At 38.9% G+C, this 18266-nt stretch overlaps 1 protein-coding gene across 7 annotated transcripts in view; it reads right to left on the bottom strand.

Annotated features, from left to right (window-relative positions):
• Positions 1–18266, bottom strand: part of PPFIA2 (PTPRF interacting protein alpha 2) — a 617960-nt gene that overhangs the window by 101735 nt on the left and 497959 nt on the right. For 5 of the 7 annotated variants that reach the window (XM_074941964.1, XM_074941966.1, XM_074941963.1 and 2 more), the window contains 5 exons: positions 12702–12788; positions 12198–12281; positions 11670–11801; positions 8492–8554; positions 5311–5402 (listed from right to left, as the gene is read on the bottom strand). In XM_074941964.1, the coding sequence (XP_074798065.1) occupies positions 5311–5402; positions 8492–8554; positions 11670–11801; positions 12198–12281; positions 12702–12788 (458 nt within the window). The remainder of the gene's footprint in view (positions 1–5310; positions 5403–8491; positions 8555–11669; positions 11802–12197; positions 12282–12701; positions 12789–18266) is intronic. The other 2 variants (XM_074941967.1, XM_074941968.1) reach the window with 1 other exon arrangement.

Below are 18266 nucleotides of genomic sequence, written 5' to 3'. Positions count from 1 at the left end.
TAAATAACAACAGTGAAAGGAGAATGTTATCTGACTACTTGCATTTCTGTAGTAGTCAAGAAAGTTATTCTATCTAGAATGCACATGAAAAATATGCCTCCATATTTAAGTTTTAATTCCTTTCAAACTGGAAAAAAAAAAAGCTTACAATCAGCTTCTGACCATCTTTCTTAAAAGGTTCACAGCAAGGTTAATCATCAGTTTTCAAGAAACAAAATAGGATTTTTATCCCTAAAAATATTCACTTCAGCTCAGTGGAAGAATGTTGCCCAAGAAAATAATGGCTTTAATCTTTAGAGATGAAAGCTGTCTAAGTAAAGGTATAACTGATTTCCAAAATGAAGGCAATCATTTAGAAAATCACATTTATGCTAAAATCTGTAATACTATCAGAAGAATATTAATGCAATCCCCCTTCCCCATTCCATATATGTATTCTATAAATAGATTTCAACAGATGTTCATTTTCAATACAGGATCACTTATTTTGAACTAAAATAAATTGTTGCCTAGAAGAATGAGGCATTAGCCTAAATTTTAGCAACACCACATTAGTAGGAAAGTGAGAGCAACTGGTATTGTTAAAATGTAGCCACCTGATGGCTATTCAGTGACATAAGACCTTTAACTGCATCTCCAGTGTGCATGGAGTGCAGAATCAGAGTCTGGGTGATCTCAGTTGGAATTCCTAGTAGGTAGCTGCCCTCACCACAAAAAACACAACTGCAGTTATTAGCAGTTTCTCCAGAGAGATAAGAGAGAGGACTGACATGGACACAGGACTGTCCTCTTACATCTAGAGACAGGTCCTTCTCTAGCAGGAAAAAGGTACATTGGCTGTGTGATGTGCGGAAGCTTGTTTGCTACAAGGCTAAGATTGCACGAGGTATTACTACTCTGTTGGAAGGAAAACTGTTCCTCAAGATTTTAAAGATGCTTGTTTCATCCAACTCTACAAAAACAAAGGAGACAGATGTGACTGTAAAAGCCACAGAGCTATATCTCTTCTTAACATTGTGAGAAAAATCTTAAGCTGTATTCTTTTACCTAGACTTCAAACTTTAGCTGAGAAAAATCTATCCTGAGAGCCAATGTGGCCTCTGCTCGCGAAGGTCCAGCATAGACATGGTCTTCTATGGAAGACAACTGCAGGAAAAGTGCAGAGAGAAGCGTATTCCACTGTACACAACTTTTATAGATTTAACAAAAGCCTTTGACACGGTTAGTTGGTCTGAAGAAGCTTGGTTCTCCACATATATTGCTAAACCTTGTGAAATCCTTACACAATGGCATGAAAGCAACTGTAATGTATGAAAACCAAGAGCTGGACTTATTTAACATCAACAATGGAGTGAAGCAGGGTTGTGTACTGGCTCCTACATTGTTTAATATTTACTTCTCATGCCAGCTTCAACATGCATCCTGTGATGTTCCACAGGGTGTCTGTCTTAGCATGAGACATGATGGAGGTTTGTTTAACATTGCAAGGTTCAGAGCCAAGACAAAGGTGAAGGAGACCTGTTGTTTGTAGATGATGCAGCCCTTGTGGCTCAGTGTTGATGCCCTACAACATTTTATTACCAAGTTCTCTGATTCATGCAAAATCTTTGGGCTAGCAATAAGCTTGAAGAAGACTTATCATACACCAAGGCTCTTCAAAACCAGTTCCAGATATCATCTTAGATGGTATTTGTTTGGATGGCATTGACCAATTTTGCTACCTTAGCTTTACTGTTACCAGCAATGTAGATCTTCTTGCTGAGCTCACTAGTAGAATTGGCAAATCAGCTAGGAACTTTGCAAGACAGAGCCTGGAACAATAACAAATTGTCAACTAAAGTGAAAATCCATATTTATGAGAGATGTGTTTTATCCACGCTTCTATATGGCTCAGAAACATGGATGACTTATGCCACGCATACCAAAAGATTAAACAGCTTTTATACCAGATGCTTGTGTAAAATTCTTCGAATAAGATGGCAAGTCAGGGTAACAAATGTGGAAGTGTTAAATCGTGCTGATATGTCATTCATGGGAACATTGATTAGTAAGAAAAGACTCAGGTGGCTTGGACATGTCAAGTGAATGCCAGATTACAGGCTCCTGAAGGGTGTGTTGTACTCAGAAGCTCACGAAGGATCTAGAAAGAGGCAGAGCACTGCGTAGATTTTGGGATGCTTGTAAAGATGACTTACGTATCCTTTGGAATCTCTCTGAATAATTGGGAAAGGAGTGCAGAATGCCGCTCTGGTTGGCGGAGACTGCTTGTGGATGAGTGAAGTGTTGCAAGGCAGACTGGATCAAGATTTGTGATGACCGGCATCTGAGGAGGAAAGAATCTGCTGCTTGGATTCAGAGCACTGCTAATGTGTGAGTGTGCCCTACCTGTGGACAGGACTGTTACTCGCACATCGAACTCAGCAGCTATCAAAGAACTCATCGGCACATACCCCATGTTCTGTAAAGAGTGATAGTGCCATTTATTACATGTACTGTGCCAATTCTGTGAACAACAAATCAAGGTTTTATTGTCCAAAGTTGCCAATATGGTACCTTTAACCAACAATAAATACTATACAGCAAAACAAAAAGGAAGACAGATACCATATACTCTGAAGTATGAGATCAGAGACATAAACAATTCCAGAGACATATGTTAGAAAATATGTCTTAGGGTTTAGTTCCTAGGTACAGCATATGTCAGATCCCTATAGTCATAAATGCCAAGTCTCTTATTTTTTTCCTTCATAAATCATAATGGTGAAGGGTGGGCAAGTAGATTTTGTGCTTGAGCCGGTAAATATTAGTGACAACCTTGAAAAGCTATGTTATAACCTGTGTGGATATTCTTATAATAAAAAATCCTTGTTATTTTGATTTTAGCTTTAAATGAGCTAACTTTAACTTCTTAGTGTGTTAAGCCAGAAATGGTTATTCTAAACATAATGCAAGGAAAATTTGAAAATTAAATCAATGATGTGATTTGCATTCCATTTCCCAAACATATTTATGTTTAAAATTAAATTTGAATTGAGCATACAACTTTGAAATAAAAGTACTGATTACAAACTATGAGAATGACTTATTAATTCTTCCAGAGTACAAACTACAAATAGTAATTGTTAATTTCAAAAGCTTCATATTCCTAATGTAAATTGAAAAATTCAAGATAATACACTGCAAACATACTGTGGGCTGTTTTGCACACACCCATCAGGGTATTCAGGGTGAATTTTTGTGTAGTCTCTTTTCGGAGGATCTTGAAAATCCTTATGGTTCGATGGAAAACTTGTGCCTGGAAGACACGTGCACAATTAGGACCCTCTAAATTAAGCCTGAGTGCATGTCTTACAGAAGTGGGATGTGACTGCATCCGTTCGGTGTATGTGTCTGAAAAATGTGAAACCCATTCTGAATTAGGTCAGGGAGTGTACACAATGCCTGCCAGCTCTGCAGTGGGATGGCAGACAGCGGGAGGCAGCCCAGATTCCAGTCTCCAGCCAGTAGACATTCATCTACTGCCCAGCCTCATAATGCCACATAAGCCCATGCTGTATCCTCCTTGTTGAAAGACCAGACTCTTATAATGGAGAGGTAGTTTTGGGATGAGTTCTCCACCCTCCATTCCTGAGAGGTGGAGGAATTCAAGTACAAGTGGCATCAGGATGAATTCCTCAGCATCAGAAATTCACTGTATTACTCACACTCAGTGAAGAATTCCAGCAGCAGCAGCTTTGTAAGTGTGGGAATAGGGATCGGGATGTAAACAATTTTAGAGTGCTCGGCTGAATTCCCAGGGCACAGCTGTAAGGCAGCTCATGGAGCTCAAACAGCACCTAGGCACAGGTTATGAGGATGTGTTCAGAGAAGAAAGCGAGGCAGTGAATGACAAGAAAATAAGACTGCTATTCCCCCATGATGGTGAGAGGTGGCAGGTAAGCAGCTACACCCGGGGAAGTAACCAGTGTGCCAGGTGCTGAGATTTGTCCAGCAGTTCTCTCCATTTAAGCAGATATGTGGTCTTCACTCTGGAAAAAGCATCAGTGTCACAACGAAGTGCTTCATACAGCTTGACACAGAGCTTATGTTGCAATTAAACACTGTTGCTCTGTTCTACACTGCTTGTGTAGCAGTTTCCCCGTCTCTGAAATGGGGGTTATACTTACCAGTTTCATAGGGGTGTTTCTAGGCTGAATTATGGTTTAATGTCTATAAAGCACTCTGAGATCCTCATGAGAAAGGCGCTATATAAAACGTGTGCGTGTCTGTGTGTGTGTCCACATAACTCAAGTTTCAAAAGAACAAAGTGAGAAACCATTATAACAGTTAACAAGCTTGAGTCCAGTACATTAATTTATATTTCTCAAACAAACACAGCATAAATAATATAAAATAAAAGGTATAAGAAAATTTAAAAAAAGAGTTTTAAACAAGCATTGAGCAATCTCTCTCAGAAACATGAGGGTGTATAGTAGCTTATTCAGGCAAGTATAACAGCATTCAAGGAAAAAGAACTTGATTCAGATTAGAGTTTTCTCAGTTTAGTTTTGTACCATGTGTTTTGGTTGACAAATCCTAAACTTTAACATATTAAGCTTGCTAGTCATGAAATGAAGGCAGGAAAAACAGAGGTGTGAATTTTATTTTAAATGACATCGCTGGACAGAAAGGAAAATTGTTCTATTATTCTATAACCATTGCAACAGCTTTCCCAAATAATTTATCTTCAGCTATCAGTAGCAGACAAGATTTGTATTCAAAAAGCTCATGTCTCATTATTAGTTAGTTCCTCATCCTTCAACAAACTTTGGCAGACAGATCATTGTGCCTGTGAGGAACCCTGCTGAACTTTTCCTGAACAATAAGCTGACGGATAGGAGCCTTACTCTATGTACTAAGCAAAACCTTGTTAACTCTCACTTAAGGGAAAAATAACAGTTAGATATAATTGTTGGAGTATGACTCTAAATTTGTTAATCAATTCTAGTGTGAAACTTGGAAATTGGAATTCTATTTTTAGGCTTTCCTGGAAATTATTAAAGTATTTTAGTATAATTTTAGAAGTATAACATAGTTTAAAACAGAATACTTGATTCTGACCTTAGAAATATGGTAATACATACTCACTTATGTAAGTCCCCAGCTATACTATGAAAAACAATCAAAAGGGACAATAGTAACCATTGAATAGCTAAATTTTAAAAACAATGTTTTTAATGTCTATTGAAAACACAACCTTGTTATAAAGTCTTGAACAATCTTTACATGTTATCTTGAAGTTCAATTATCTTATGATCTTTTTTAAGTTACCTTGACAATGTAGGTTCAATCAGAGAGCCAGCCCTCATTTTCAACTGGTCAAGTTCAGATCTCAGTTTGTCAATTTCTTCTGACAATCTTTCCTGAAAAAAGGAGAAATGTTTCTGAGAGGAGATGTACTGACTATAAAACGGTAAAAAAAATTAGTTACTGACTTCTAAAATAGGAAATAAATTCAGGCATAGTCTCCTTTTGATGAACCCATGTAAATGCCATTACTGTTAATAATGTATGTGCATTGAGAGAAGGCTGCTTACTACTCCTTACTATTTCCTCATAAGCTGGAAGGGACTTTGTGAAGGGCTCATGCCTGAAAATTACATTTTTTCATGCAAATTGTGTTAGAAAAGAAGAAGAAACTAAAAAACAGTAGTTTAGGGCTGAAAAGGCAAAGTAAACATCATTTACCATGGGTGATGACATGAAAGAAGCACTAATAGCAAAATTAGGCTGATAAGAAAAAATGCTGAGGAATGAACTTCCCCAAAAAAATGTGGAATGGTGGCAGATGATGCTGCCATTGCTACAAATGACTATTACCAACTAAGTAAGTGATGAATAACTTGAAAACCAGGTAAGACCATGATTCAGGAAAGTACTCAAACCCATCTTAAGTCCATCTCTCTTTAGCCCTTAAGTACTTAACTTTAAGCACATAGTTAAGTCCCACTGACTTATGGCTCCAATTCAGCGAGTACATACCTAAGTACCTGCCTAGCTTTATGCTTCTTTAAAGATAGGCAGATGTTTAAGTGCCTTGCTGAATTGGGGCTTTAAGGCTTAATCTTGTGAGCTGATGAGACCTCCTAGGAGGTGCTCAGAAACCTCAGTTTCCAGCGATGCCAGCAGACATGAAGGATGCTAATCACATTTTGCACCTCTCAAAACTGGGATATTAAGGGCCAAATTTTGAACACACCCTAGTTACAACAGTTGCTAGATAAAAGAGGTAGGTTTGTATAGTTTTGGTTTTTTTAACACAAAACAATTCAGCTTTCTTCTGTCATAATAATGGATTTCTAAAAATAATCAAAACAAAGCAAGGAATTGGAAAATTAATAAAAATTGTAAATATAAAAAAACCAAAAACAAAGCAAGGAAATATAATTAACACTGTCATTTTCAATGTTTCAAAATGTTTCCTGAAAGGAGAAGGAAAGGGACTTCTGCTACGAGATATCCAATGACTCTTTTAGTAGTATTTTTTAAATTAAAGAGAAATATAGAAGTGATTTGGTGATATAGATCACTTGCTAATTAATTCTTAATAACTGCATTTAATTAATGCTATGTCTATTAGACTAAATTTACTTGACCACTGTAAATGTATTAGCATTTCTTTTGCCAAAATTAAATAAATCATTCAAGGAATTTTATTTTGTAGTTTAGAAAGTAAGAAATAAAAATGTGATCATTTGTGAAGGGAACACTTCTATGGTAAATGCACTGAGCTTTGCTGTGGGGCTTACCCACTGAACTAAGAATCTGTCTTTTTTCCTCTTTTCTTCCCTACTCCTCCCACATTCCCTCAGAATAAATACATAAATAAATACGTAATTTTTTCAAATCTTCAAGCAGATTTGTAAAAAGTTAATTTCAGAATATATAACTGATTGTTCATATATATCAATAAGTAATATGAATATTCAGGCCAGAACCCAAACTGAAAAAGAATTACCCATATTCATCTCTAACATGACTTTATTAAGCCAATGCAGTTCAACGTGGGATAACATTGGCCCAATTACAACTTGCCTACACTGGCAAAAAATGGGACCCATAAAATACACCATCAGTTCAGCAGCACCAGCGGTAGCAACACTAAGACCTTTCATGCGCCCCTGACAGGACCTCTGACATTTTACTGTAATTTAACCCAGACTAAATTATAGTCCCAATTTCACCAAAATAGGTGTAATTTTACATTTGGGGTAATGGGAAGGAGAAGTTTGATTTATTTGAAAATCCAAGAAGTGATTCCTATACAGCTGCCACATTCCTAGCCCAAAATTAAGTGACAACAGCTATTTTAAATATTTTTGTAGTAGTGTATTACATATAAAGGTAATAATATCATTATTATTTACATTATGCTAGTACCTAGTGGCCCCATTTTGCAAGGAGCTGTACACATACATAATAGACAGTTCTTTCTCCAAAGAGCTCACAGTCTGAACAGACAGGACAAATAGTGGCTGAAAGGAAGGTTTATTATCTCAATTTTACACATGGGGAACTGAGGCACAGAGACATTAAGTACTTGCCCAAGGTCAGACAGCAAATTTGTAGCAGTCAGGAATTGAATCACAATCTCTTGAGCTCTAGTTCAGTGCCTTAACCACAACACCTCCCTGCCTCTCTACAAAATTACTTTATGGAGGAGTAAAATAACAACAGATTTAAACAGATATTTTCTCTTGCCATTTTCCTCACTTCATGTTTGTTTTGAGTGTCATATGGTAATAGTTACTTTCCCCTTAGGAACAAGTGCAGCTGTATTTTTTCCCATTCTACACTATGTATTTTAATTTAATTTGACACACTGCAAAAATGCTTTATGTATAAATCTAAAGATGGATGTATTTTTGTGTTCTACTGCCTTTAAGGCAAGTATATCTTTAAAATAAAACCAAAAACTTGTGTTTGGAATAAACATTTATAATTAATTTGACTGATTCACTAAACCAATGTTTTGTGGTTAAATTGCCCTGAACTCAAAAAGGCACCTTTCAGCTATGGTTAGTATAATTTCACTGCACCTGTTAGAATAAATGCATCAAATGAAATAATTATATTCTTAACTAAAGACGTATAACCATTTACATGAAAATCTCTGTTAAACCTGTCTTTTTAAGAACTACAATTTGTATGGTGAAATCCTGACCTCACTGAAGTCAATTCACTTCAGTGGGGCCAGGATTTCAACCATAAACTATATTTCTAGGAGCATTTTTATATAGCATCAATTTCTAGCTTAAGCAACTGGGTGGGTAAAGAACCATCTACTCCAGGATCCTTGGGAGTGTTTTACTGCTATTTGATCAATTTCCAGATGCCAGTTTGAGAAGTTAAGTACACTACAAACATATTTTCTCATATTCAAATAATATCGAATGATTTTTCTAAAGTAAAACAATGAGATTACAGATAAAATAGGAGAGTTATATAGTACCTTGTCATGTAAAGATTCTTCCAGGTTCTTCCTGAAACTTTCAGATTCCTGAATTAGAACGTTCTAGGAGAGAAAAAGACATTTGAAATGTAAATAAAACAGGAGGAAACATCCAGTACCAGAAGCTGCCATCTGATCAAGTTAACTAAATTAAGTGAACTGATCTACCTTGTTCTCCACAGAATTTTCAATATGAATCTGTTAATGCTTTTGGAATCCGTAGAGGTCAGATCAAGAACCCTATAAACAATCCATATATTTTCTTTCAAGGACAGAAGACACTTTTCTAATATCTTAATCTGAGATTTTACACTTTCTGTTCCCCACAGGTTCTCTCTGTGACGGGCATATTCTCTACTTTCTACAGTATTCTGCCTCAGGAGCAGCAAAAATCTGCAGGTGTACATGTCGCCTTGGAGAAATTTGGCTAGAGGTGTATTTGAATGAGGATTTCAGAGGAATAGATCATTTTCTTCAACTATTTAAGGAGACTTTAGTGAGTTTTCTACCACGCAAAGGAATCTGATGTTTAGAGTGAAATTCCTCATGGTGTCGAGGGCCAGAGCAACTTTGCACAATGTAAGCCCCATTGTCATGTTATGTTATGGGATGGAAGGGATGGGGACCCAGAAACCAGCATATCAGTGATGCAGGGGGAACTTGGGACTTCAGAAAGAGTCCTGAGCCAGTGGCTTTGTGTGGGTGAAATACATTTCAGTCTTTGTCTATGTATGAAGAAGAGTGGAATTGGGATGGCTAAAGTGGAATTACTCAAATTCAGAGGGCCAAACATGGATTTGCTCCCCAATAATCCCAGGAAACATCTCAAGGATGCATTCAGAGCCAAGCAATAGATAAGACAGGAGCAAATGGAGAATGTTTCTGAATGTTTGTGTCACAAATCCTCAAGCTGAGTCTACAGTATCATCACATTAATCATCTTCCAGCCTTCCCTCCTCAAGCAAGTGTTAAACACACCTATTTTTTATTTCTCTTTAAGATAAGGAAGGGATTAGCGGAATCCACTGAAGAACAACTGGTTAGGGACTATTTAGAAAAGCTGGACGTGCACAAGTCCATAGGGCCGGATGCATTGCATCCGAGAGTGCTAAAGGAGTTGGCGGCTGTGATTGCAGAGCCATTGGCCATTATCTTTGAAAACTCATGGCGATCGGGGGAAGTCCCGGACAACTGGAAAAAGGCTAATGTAGTGCCCATCTTTAAAAAAGGGAAGGAGGAGGATCCTGGGGACTACAGGCCAGTCAGCCTCACCTCAGTCCCCGGAAAAATCATGGAGCAGGTCCTCAAGGAATCAATCCTGAAGCACTTACACGAGAGGAAAGTGATCAGGAACAGTCAGCATGGATTCACCAAGGGAAGGTCATGCCTGACTAATCTAATCGCCTTCTATGATGAGATTACTGGTTCTGTGGATGAAGGGAAAGCAGTGGATGTATTGTTTCTTGACTTTAGCAAAGCTTTTGACACGGTCTCCCACAGTATTCTTGTCAGCAAGTTAAAGAAGTATGGGCTGGATGAATGCACTATAAGGTGTGTAGAAAGTTGGCTAGATTGTCGGGCTCAACGGGTAGTGGTCAATGGCTCCATGTCTAGATGGCAGCTGGTATCAAGTGGAGTGCCCCAAGGGTCGGTCCTGGGGCCGGTTTTGTTCAATATCTTCATAAATGATCTGGAGGATAGTGTGGATTGCACTCTCAGCGAATTTGCGGATGATACTAAACTAGGAGGAGTGGTAGATACGGTGGCAGGTAGGGATAGGATACGGAGGGACCTAGACAAATTGGAGGATTGGGCCAAAAGAAATCTGATGAGGTTCAACAAGGATAAGTTCAGAGTACTGCACTTAGGACAGAAGAATCCAATGCACCGCTACAGACTAGGGACCGAATGGCTAGGCAGCAGTTCTGTGGAAAAGGACCTAGGGGTTACAGTGGACGAGAAGCTGGATATGAGTTAACAGTGTGCCCTTGTTGCCAAGAAGGCCAATGGCATTTTGGGATGTATAAGTAGGAGCATAGCCAGCAGATCGAGGGACGTGATTGTTCCCCTCTATTCGACATTGGTGAGGCCTCACCTGGAGTACTGTGTCCAGTTTTGGGCCCCACACTTCAAGAAGGATGTGGAAAAACTGGAGAGAGTCCAGCGAAGGGCAACAAAAATGATTAGGGGTCTGGAACTCATGACTTATGAGGAGAGGCTGAGGGAACTGGGATTGTTTAGTCTGTGGAAGAGAAGAATGAGGTGGGATTTGATAGCTGCTTTCAACTACCTGAGAGGTGGTTCCAAAGAGGATGGTTCTGGACTGGTAGAAGATGACAGGACAAGGAGTAATGGTCTCAAGTTGCAGTGGGGGAGGTTTAGGTTGGATATTAGGAAAAACTTTTTCACTAGGAGGGTGGTGAAACACTGGAATGCGTTACCTAGGGAGGTGGTAGAATCTCCTTCCTTAGAAGTTTTTAAGGTCAGGCTTGACAAAGCCCTGGCTGGGATGATTTAATTGGGGATTGGTCCTGCTTTGAGCAGGGGGTTGGACTAGATGACCTCCTGAGGTCCCTTCCAACCCTGACATTCTATGATTCTATGATTCTATGAACTGCCATAATTGATTCTTTCTCTGGTCACTGACTTACCTATACATCTCACTCCTACCCTGAACAAAACATTTATCTGGGAATAAATGAGCCTATATCTGTTATGTAAACTTTTAACTGCACAGAAGAGGCAGGATGCAATTCAGGAATGAGAACAGACCTAGGGCTTGGGAACTCCTGAATTTTAACCCGGGTTCTGCCACTGCCTCGTGTTGTGGCTGTGGGCAAGCTTGGGTGAGCGCTCCCCCTCTGGTTCCCCATCAGTAAAAATTGAGATAATATCCACCTCACAATGGCATTTGGAGGGTTCTTTCACAAAAGTATGTACCTTGATTTGAACATGTAAAAGCTGTATAAGTTATATATTATCCACAGTATTATAAAAACTCTACCAGGATACAAATATCTGATATTTTGCTTGATGCTAAAAATTTGATTAGATTTGTAGCTGTTAGGTTCACATTTGCCTGTGCATCATAGAATCAGCATCACATTTATATCCAGATAAAATATATACCAGTAGTAACCTTATTCAGTTTAAGTTTATACTGCCCTTTACACTTTACCTTTTCCTCAAGTGCTGCCATTCTCTCTTTTAAGTGTAGCTGCAGGCGCTCGTTGGATTCTGTCAAAAGTCTGTCTACAGTATCTGATAATCTTTTGTTGTGCTCCTCATTCATTTTCTCTCTTTGTCTTGCCTTCAGTACAGAACAAAGGAAACACAATGATAAGTTTCCAGGTTAATTAATGCCCTATTAAAATGCGCAGATTTTATGGTGATTGAAAACATGTTCATTAAAATATCCAGCAACAGAAGAAATTATACTTTAAGTTCATCTATTGATCAATACACATTAACTCCTGATCAAGGTATATTAGAAACTTCTGTATCAGCAGACTGTTTATAGCCAACTAAAATGAAATTTAAATCAGTTGACTAAGTTGATGAAAAAATACAGCATAGATTCTGCTCTCAGACTCACAAAAGCATTATTCTTCAATTAATGAAGTTGTAGGCATGTAACTGAGGGCAGAATTTGGCCCTATATTTCAAATGCTAGGCACAGAAAATAAAGTGTCTGCAATACACATACTCTTTGCAGTTCCTGATTCTTTTCTTCAAGTTGAGCTTCCAAGTGTCTCATACGTTCTTCAATGTTACCATGTCTTTCTTCGGCCTGTAAAAAAAATACAAAGACTCGGTCTGAAATTTAAATTGCTTTGCAAATCTTTATGTCAGCAAAGTTTAAACAAAATATAAAGCAAGCTACTACTAACTGCAAACTTAGTTTTCAAAAAATAAACTTTATTTAAACAGGCAGCTGAACAGCATTGCTTGAAATGTGTCAGCTACAAAGGCCTGTTACATCCAAGCATCAGCAAAATATTTGAGTTATTTATGAGCAATGAAATCAGCCAAATGTAACATGCAGACTGTGCATGGTTTGAACACAAACCTGCCATCGTAAAATTGTAAGCTCCTGAAGCACTGAACTGCACGATGGTTGATTATCAATAAAATAATAATAATAAAAAAAAATGAAAACAAATCAGATGGATTCTATTTAGCAATAGAAAGTAAAGTCCAGTAGGACTACCTTCCTACGTATGGAGATCATTTCTTGTAGCTTAGCTTCCATAACATATTGATAATCATCAGATGAGGTAGAAGAGGTTGGATCAGACTAACAAGTTAAGGAAAAGGAGAGGGACAAAATTGAAAAATCAGAACTAAAGACACTGACACCGAAAAGAACACAGCACAGAATGCTTAAACAAAAAGTGTGACTGAAAATTTAATACTTTGATTGAATTTTATGTGGAATAAACTACACTGATAGTTGGTGGATGTGATGCAGTTGATGTGGATCAACTAAAAATAATGGAATGCTAAAAAAGCTATCAACCTAGATATGGAAGTTCAAGGTTAGTGATGGCTGGCTGATGAAAGGTTACTACAGAGTGAAATCAAAGCAACTCTGGCTAATACGGTCTAATGTAGTAGTTGGAATTATGGTGAACTAAACACCAGAATATGATGTTGAGAGGCCAATGTCAGAAAGTTCTTTAAAATTCTTGCTACCTCTTTATAGGAATGAAAACAATGCACATATGTTGTAGAATATACTAAATTAATGGATTAGTCATTTACAGTAACTGTGCAATATTATGCCAGATTCCATCATTGCTACAAAACACAAAGAATTAACCATATAAAATACGGCTCAAGTTTTAGGATTCTATTTTAGAATAGATCAAGTAACCCCTTTTTATTCTAGTAAAACAATATAGTTCCCAGACTTTTCAAAGGTGATCCCTTTGCAAGATCAAGGTCATAGTTAAGAGAAGAACCTATAAATAAAAATGCATTAATTTGATAAAAAGTAATTTAAAACAGTATAGGTACTGAAGATGAAATATGGTAGTCCATCCAAAGATTCAACGCTTTTCTGAAAGAACAGCTGAATAAGTCATTTGTTCTAAAATATGGGTCTCCATGTTCCCTCTTACCAAGGAAGTCTACAGTATCATTGTAAAATTGAATGTTATGTTGAATATGTTGCTATGGAAACAAGAGACATGCATAAGGAGCACAGATAGCATGGTGCTACCAATGCCTGGTCTTTGTGAGCTCCTAATTGCCAAATGCTCTGAGTAGCCATTCTCTCAAGAGGTGAATTCTGGATCACCAGATGAGCAAACTCTCAACACATCTAACATTATTAATAAAGTAATACTTGGTTAGTGAAATTGTCATCTACAAATGATTTAGCAAAATAACAGTTAAGTATACCTATCAAAGTAATTACCATTAGTACACCATAATTTAAAATCACTTCAATGGTATTATCAGAACTAAAGAGTCATTGACACAAAATTAGACTGATGTTCAGTTTTATAAATATAAATTGCAACTGTCAGTATGGATTCATTCCTATTATGAACAGTATTGATATATGAAGTTTTATACCTAACCACTGGGTTTTTTGAATACAATGTTATTTAGTTAACATCATTTTCAACTGCAAAGTATTTATGAAGTTTATTCACTTGTAAAATGTAAAGCCTAAATGTAAATGTCCTGGATAATTCTTTGATTAATTTAGCCTCTTTTTCTGATTGTGGATTATCTGCAAACAGATTGTGATTTCTTTGGATTAGTCATTATTTGAAACTAGTAATAAATATTTTTATTTTTTACTATTTGGACCAATCACAATCAGTTTGATATTGAGTATTCAGTACTCAGTGTTATAAATTTGAGCTTTATAAGTTAGTTGTATTTCACCACGTAAGTCATATGATATAGTTTCTCTTCCGTTATTGGATGAATATGACTCCTAAAATCAGTAATAGGACTTGAAAAAAGTTCTCAGAGCTCTGAATCACTGATTGAGGGGTAGCAGAAACACAGGATTAGGGAATTACAGATTATTTAAACCTTTTACTTTCAGGGTCACAGAGAACTTCCTGGAAGCATCATTCCTAGAAAATTAAACTACTGTGAGGTTTAATGGCTGAGTGCAAAATTAAATTAAATTTTTCTAAATACTTCACATAAATAATTGTATGCACATGCAAGATCCTTATATGTTCAGGCACATTACTTCTAGCTTTGAAGAACACCTCACTCAAGACTTCTGATAAGTGGTTCTGCCTTGTATAGCACACTCTTGATAGAGAAGTCTGGGCAGGTGTTTCATTCAAATGTGCTGGTCACGTCTATATTTTAAATTTTAGGAAGGATTTTCATTCAAAATCATACAATGGATCATTCTTTAACTGCACGATTGGTCTGAGGCACTAATAAAACAAACAGGGTAGAATATCAAAGTATTTATCATTATAGGAAAAACTCTATTAATATTTCTGACCAAAATGCACACAGCCTCTTTATAAGTATCTGATTATCCAGTCCCTATGATGACTATCATGCATGTTAGAATCCACACCTCTGATTCAGCAAGGTACTTAAACATAGGTGTAAGCAGACATATTCATTTCAGTGAGATTACTCATATGCTTAAAGTTATATACTTGCTTAAATAACCTGAGCTCCAGTCATCAAGGTATTTGATATGATATTTTCTGTTATAAAAGGCAATGAGCCTGATTTTCATTTACGCCATAGCCTCTTTACACTGCTCTAGTAGTCTAAAGTGAACATAATTTAATGTAAATGAGAATAAAGACCAATGTCATAGTTCCAAATATATATATATATTTTAATGTTCAGGCATATTGGTTCTCTTTCAACTTCTTTTTGGCTCTTTCTGTTCCTCAAATTTTGCTCCTTTAATTATATTCTATTTGGGACATTGGAAACTAACTTCTGTTGCGGGTCTGGTTAAAGCAGAGGCAGAATTAATAAATTCTAGCTGGGGATGTGTACTGTGTACATTGTTTATTTGCAGACCTATAATTCAACTAAGGACACTTAAAGCTCTAGTGATATTGCAATAAATGCCTCCAGTCCAACTGAGATTTAAACATGCTTTAAAAGTGCAACTTTTAAGATTTAAAAGTGCATCGGAAAACATACTAGCAACCAAAGGGATTACGCTCATTTTTTGGCTGCTATTTTGTATTGACTTTGCTCAAATACGACATCATAATCAAATGCCAAACTTTTAAAGCTTTCTCAGGGTAGCAAGTAAAAAATGTTGATCACAATAATGTGGTTGAATTTTGAACACCACATGCATGTTCCATAGTAGATCATGGGTTAAGTCCTAACATAAACAGTGGCTAAATTTAAAAAGAATGTACTATGAATAGTGTTGAACAGCTCATGAAATTTCAGCACACTCCAGTGCAACCCTTGACACAGAAGTCTAGATTTTTTGCATAAAAGACAGAAGTAATTATTTTCTGTTATTCTCTTCAGGAGGCTCAGTAAAATACATGGTGCGGTATTCAGCGACAATTATTGAAAATATGTATCCAGAATACTGGAGTATAAATAGATTTGTTAAGCAACTCAGTACTGGGTTTACAATGGCGCCAATGGCGCCAAGCTCACACTGGGAAGGGGTCTATTACAGACTCCCCCTAACCCTATCCACACAGCCGGGTCTGGCTTCTTGCCCAGGGCAGTCCAGCACCCAGGCCTTGCTGCGTAATCAGCTCCCAGCCAGCAGATTCTGCTCGCTTGTTGGGGGCTCGCCGGTGCCACCCAGAAGCTGGGCTCTGCCATGTGGGCTGGGCAGGGTTGCTGGCTGTGGGGCCAGTGAGCTCAGCCGGGCCTGGCAGGCTCTCAAGGGTTGCATCCCAGGGATCTGCCCTGCTCCCCAGCATGGCTCCAGCTCCGAGCGGTGTCTGCTGCCCACCACCTGCGGGGCCCCGCCTGTTCCCAGGGGCTGAGCTGCCTGGGACCGGTGCAGAGGTCGGGCCGGTCTCAGCCAGTTGGGGTGTGGGGAAGGGAGCAACACAGGGGTCTTGGCCAGATCCTGCCAGACTTGTGGGTCCTGAGGGAGCCCACCCTGAGCAGACCCCACTCCTGCTTCAGCCTAGCTGATTGCACCGCTCCCGAGGGGCCGGAGTGATCCCCACCCTGGGGCCAGCTCTGGCTGTGGTGCCGGCTCAGCCCAGCAGACACAATCACCTCCCAGTGGGGCCGGCTAGTGTGGCCGGGGGCAGGGCATGGGGGAGTAGGTCTCTACGGGGTCGGGGGGGGCACTCAGCCTTGAGGGGACAGGAGGCGCTCGGCAGTGTGGGAGGTTTTTGTGTTTTAGGTTGCTAGGCAGTGGAGGGGCCTGTGGGGAGGTGCTGGGCAGTGGGGGAGGCCTGTGTGTGTTGGGATGCAGTGCAGTTGTGGTGGTGGGGCTGTGGGGGGGTGGCAGAGAGGGACGTATGTGTGTGTGGGTCTTTTCAACCATTCTCATTCTCCAAATTCCTCTTCCATTCACTCAGCCAGTGACTCTCTCCACTCTGCTTTCTCTCTCAGGTCTGCCTTTTTCATCTATTTCTCCCACCACAAGGTCTCTACCAACAACTCCCAATCCTAGCCTTATCCCCAACTTTTATATTCTCTGCTAAGTGCCTCTGCTGAAAGTCCCATGACCACACAGACATCCAAATTCCTTCTCTCTTTCAGTTCTGCCATTTTCTTCATCAAGCCGCACTACTACTCCACAAATATTGATTCCAACTGTCTTTGCCATAAAACCACCTAAGCTCCCGCACCTCTCTCTCTTCACAGAGGATCTTGTCAAGCTCTTCGAAAATAAAGTTGATTAAATCTAACCTGATCTCCCCTTCTCCCTCCACCTCCTCTCCTGTCCCAAACAGTGACATTTCTCTTGTACTCTAAACCATCCCCCTGCCTCAGTGACCTCTCTCCTCCTGCCTCCCTTGTCCTCTCCTTCACACTTTTCCTCAGCCTTTCACTCTCTTCAGGCTCTTTCTCTTCTTAATGCATACTAATTTCTCACATCCATTAAAAACTTTGCTCTCACCTGTCCCTGTAACTTTCACTTTATTTTTCTTCATCTCTCAACTCATTGAGTATGCTGTTTACAACTGCTGCCTCAATACAATACATTACCGCCTGATGTGGCTGGGTGGAGGAAGGGGGATGATGACTATCCCAGACTGGATTAAGACTGGGACCCCCAGACCACTCCCTGAAAATACCAGAGGGGGAAACATATCTGACAGACTACTCCCTTGAAGATGTTGAATTCCAGTCGGCCTGCATCACCTCCAAAAAAGTGCTGGACTGCCCTGGGCAAGGAGCCAGACCCGGCTGTGTGGATAGGGTTAGGGGGAGTCTGTAATAGGCCCCTTCCCAGTGTGAGCTTGGCGCCATTGGCACCATTGTAAACCCAGTACTGAGTTGCTTAACAAATCTATTTATACTCCAGTATTCTGGATACATATTTTCAATAATTGTCGCTGAATACCAAAAAATAAATATCGCGTATGGGGAAGAAGGGGTCATGTTGGAGGGGAGGATCATGGAGTCTTCTATAAAGGTTTGTGCAGATATTCACAGAGACTAAAGCGTTGTCTTCACAGCAGATTTAACTTGGGGTCTATCATAGATTTTCCCCATAGGGCAGATCCTGAGACAGTTGTTAACACATGTGGCTACCCTGAGATAACTGCAGTGAAAAGAGGAAATCACAACAACTGAGATATGATGCAAAAAGAAAAGGAGT

This window comes from Natator depressus, chromosome 1 (genome assembly GCF_965152275.1).
Source record: "Natator depressus isolate rNatDep1 chromosome 1, rNatDep2.hap1, whole genome shotgun sequence".
NCBI lineage: Eukaryota > Metazoa > Chordata > Testudines > Cheloniidae > Natator > Natator depressus.
The sequence above is the reverse complement of the archived record's forward strand: the minus strand, read 5'-3'. Positions and strand labels throughout refer to the sequence as shown.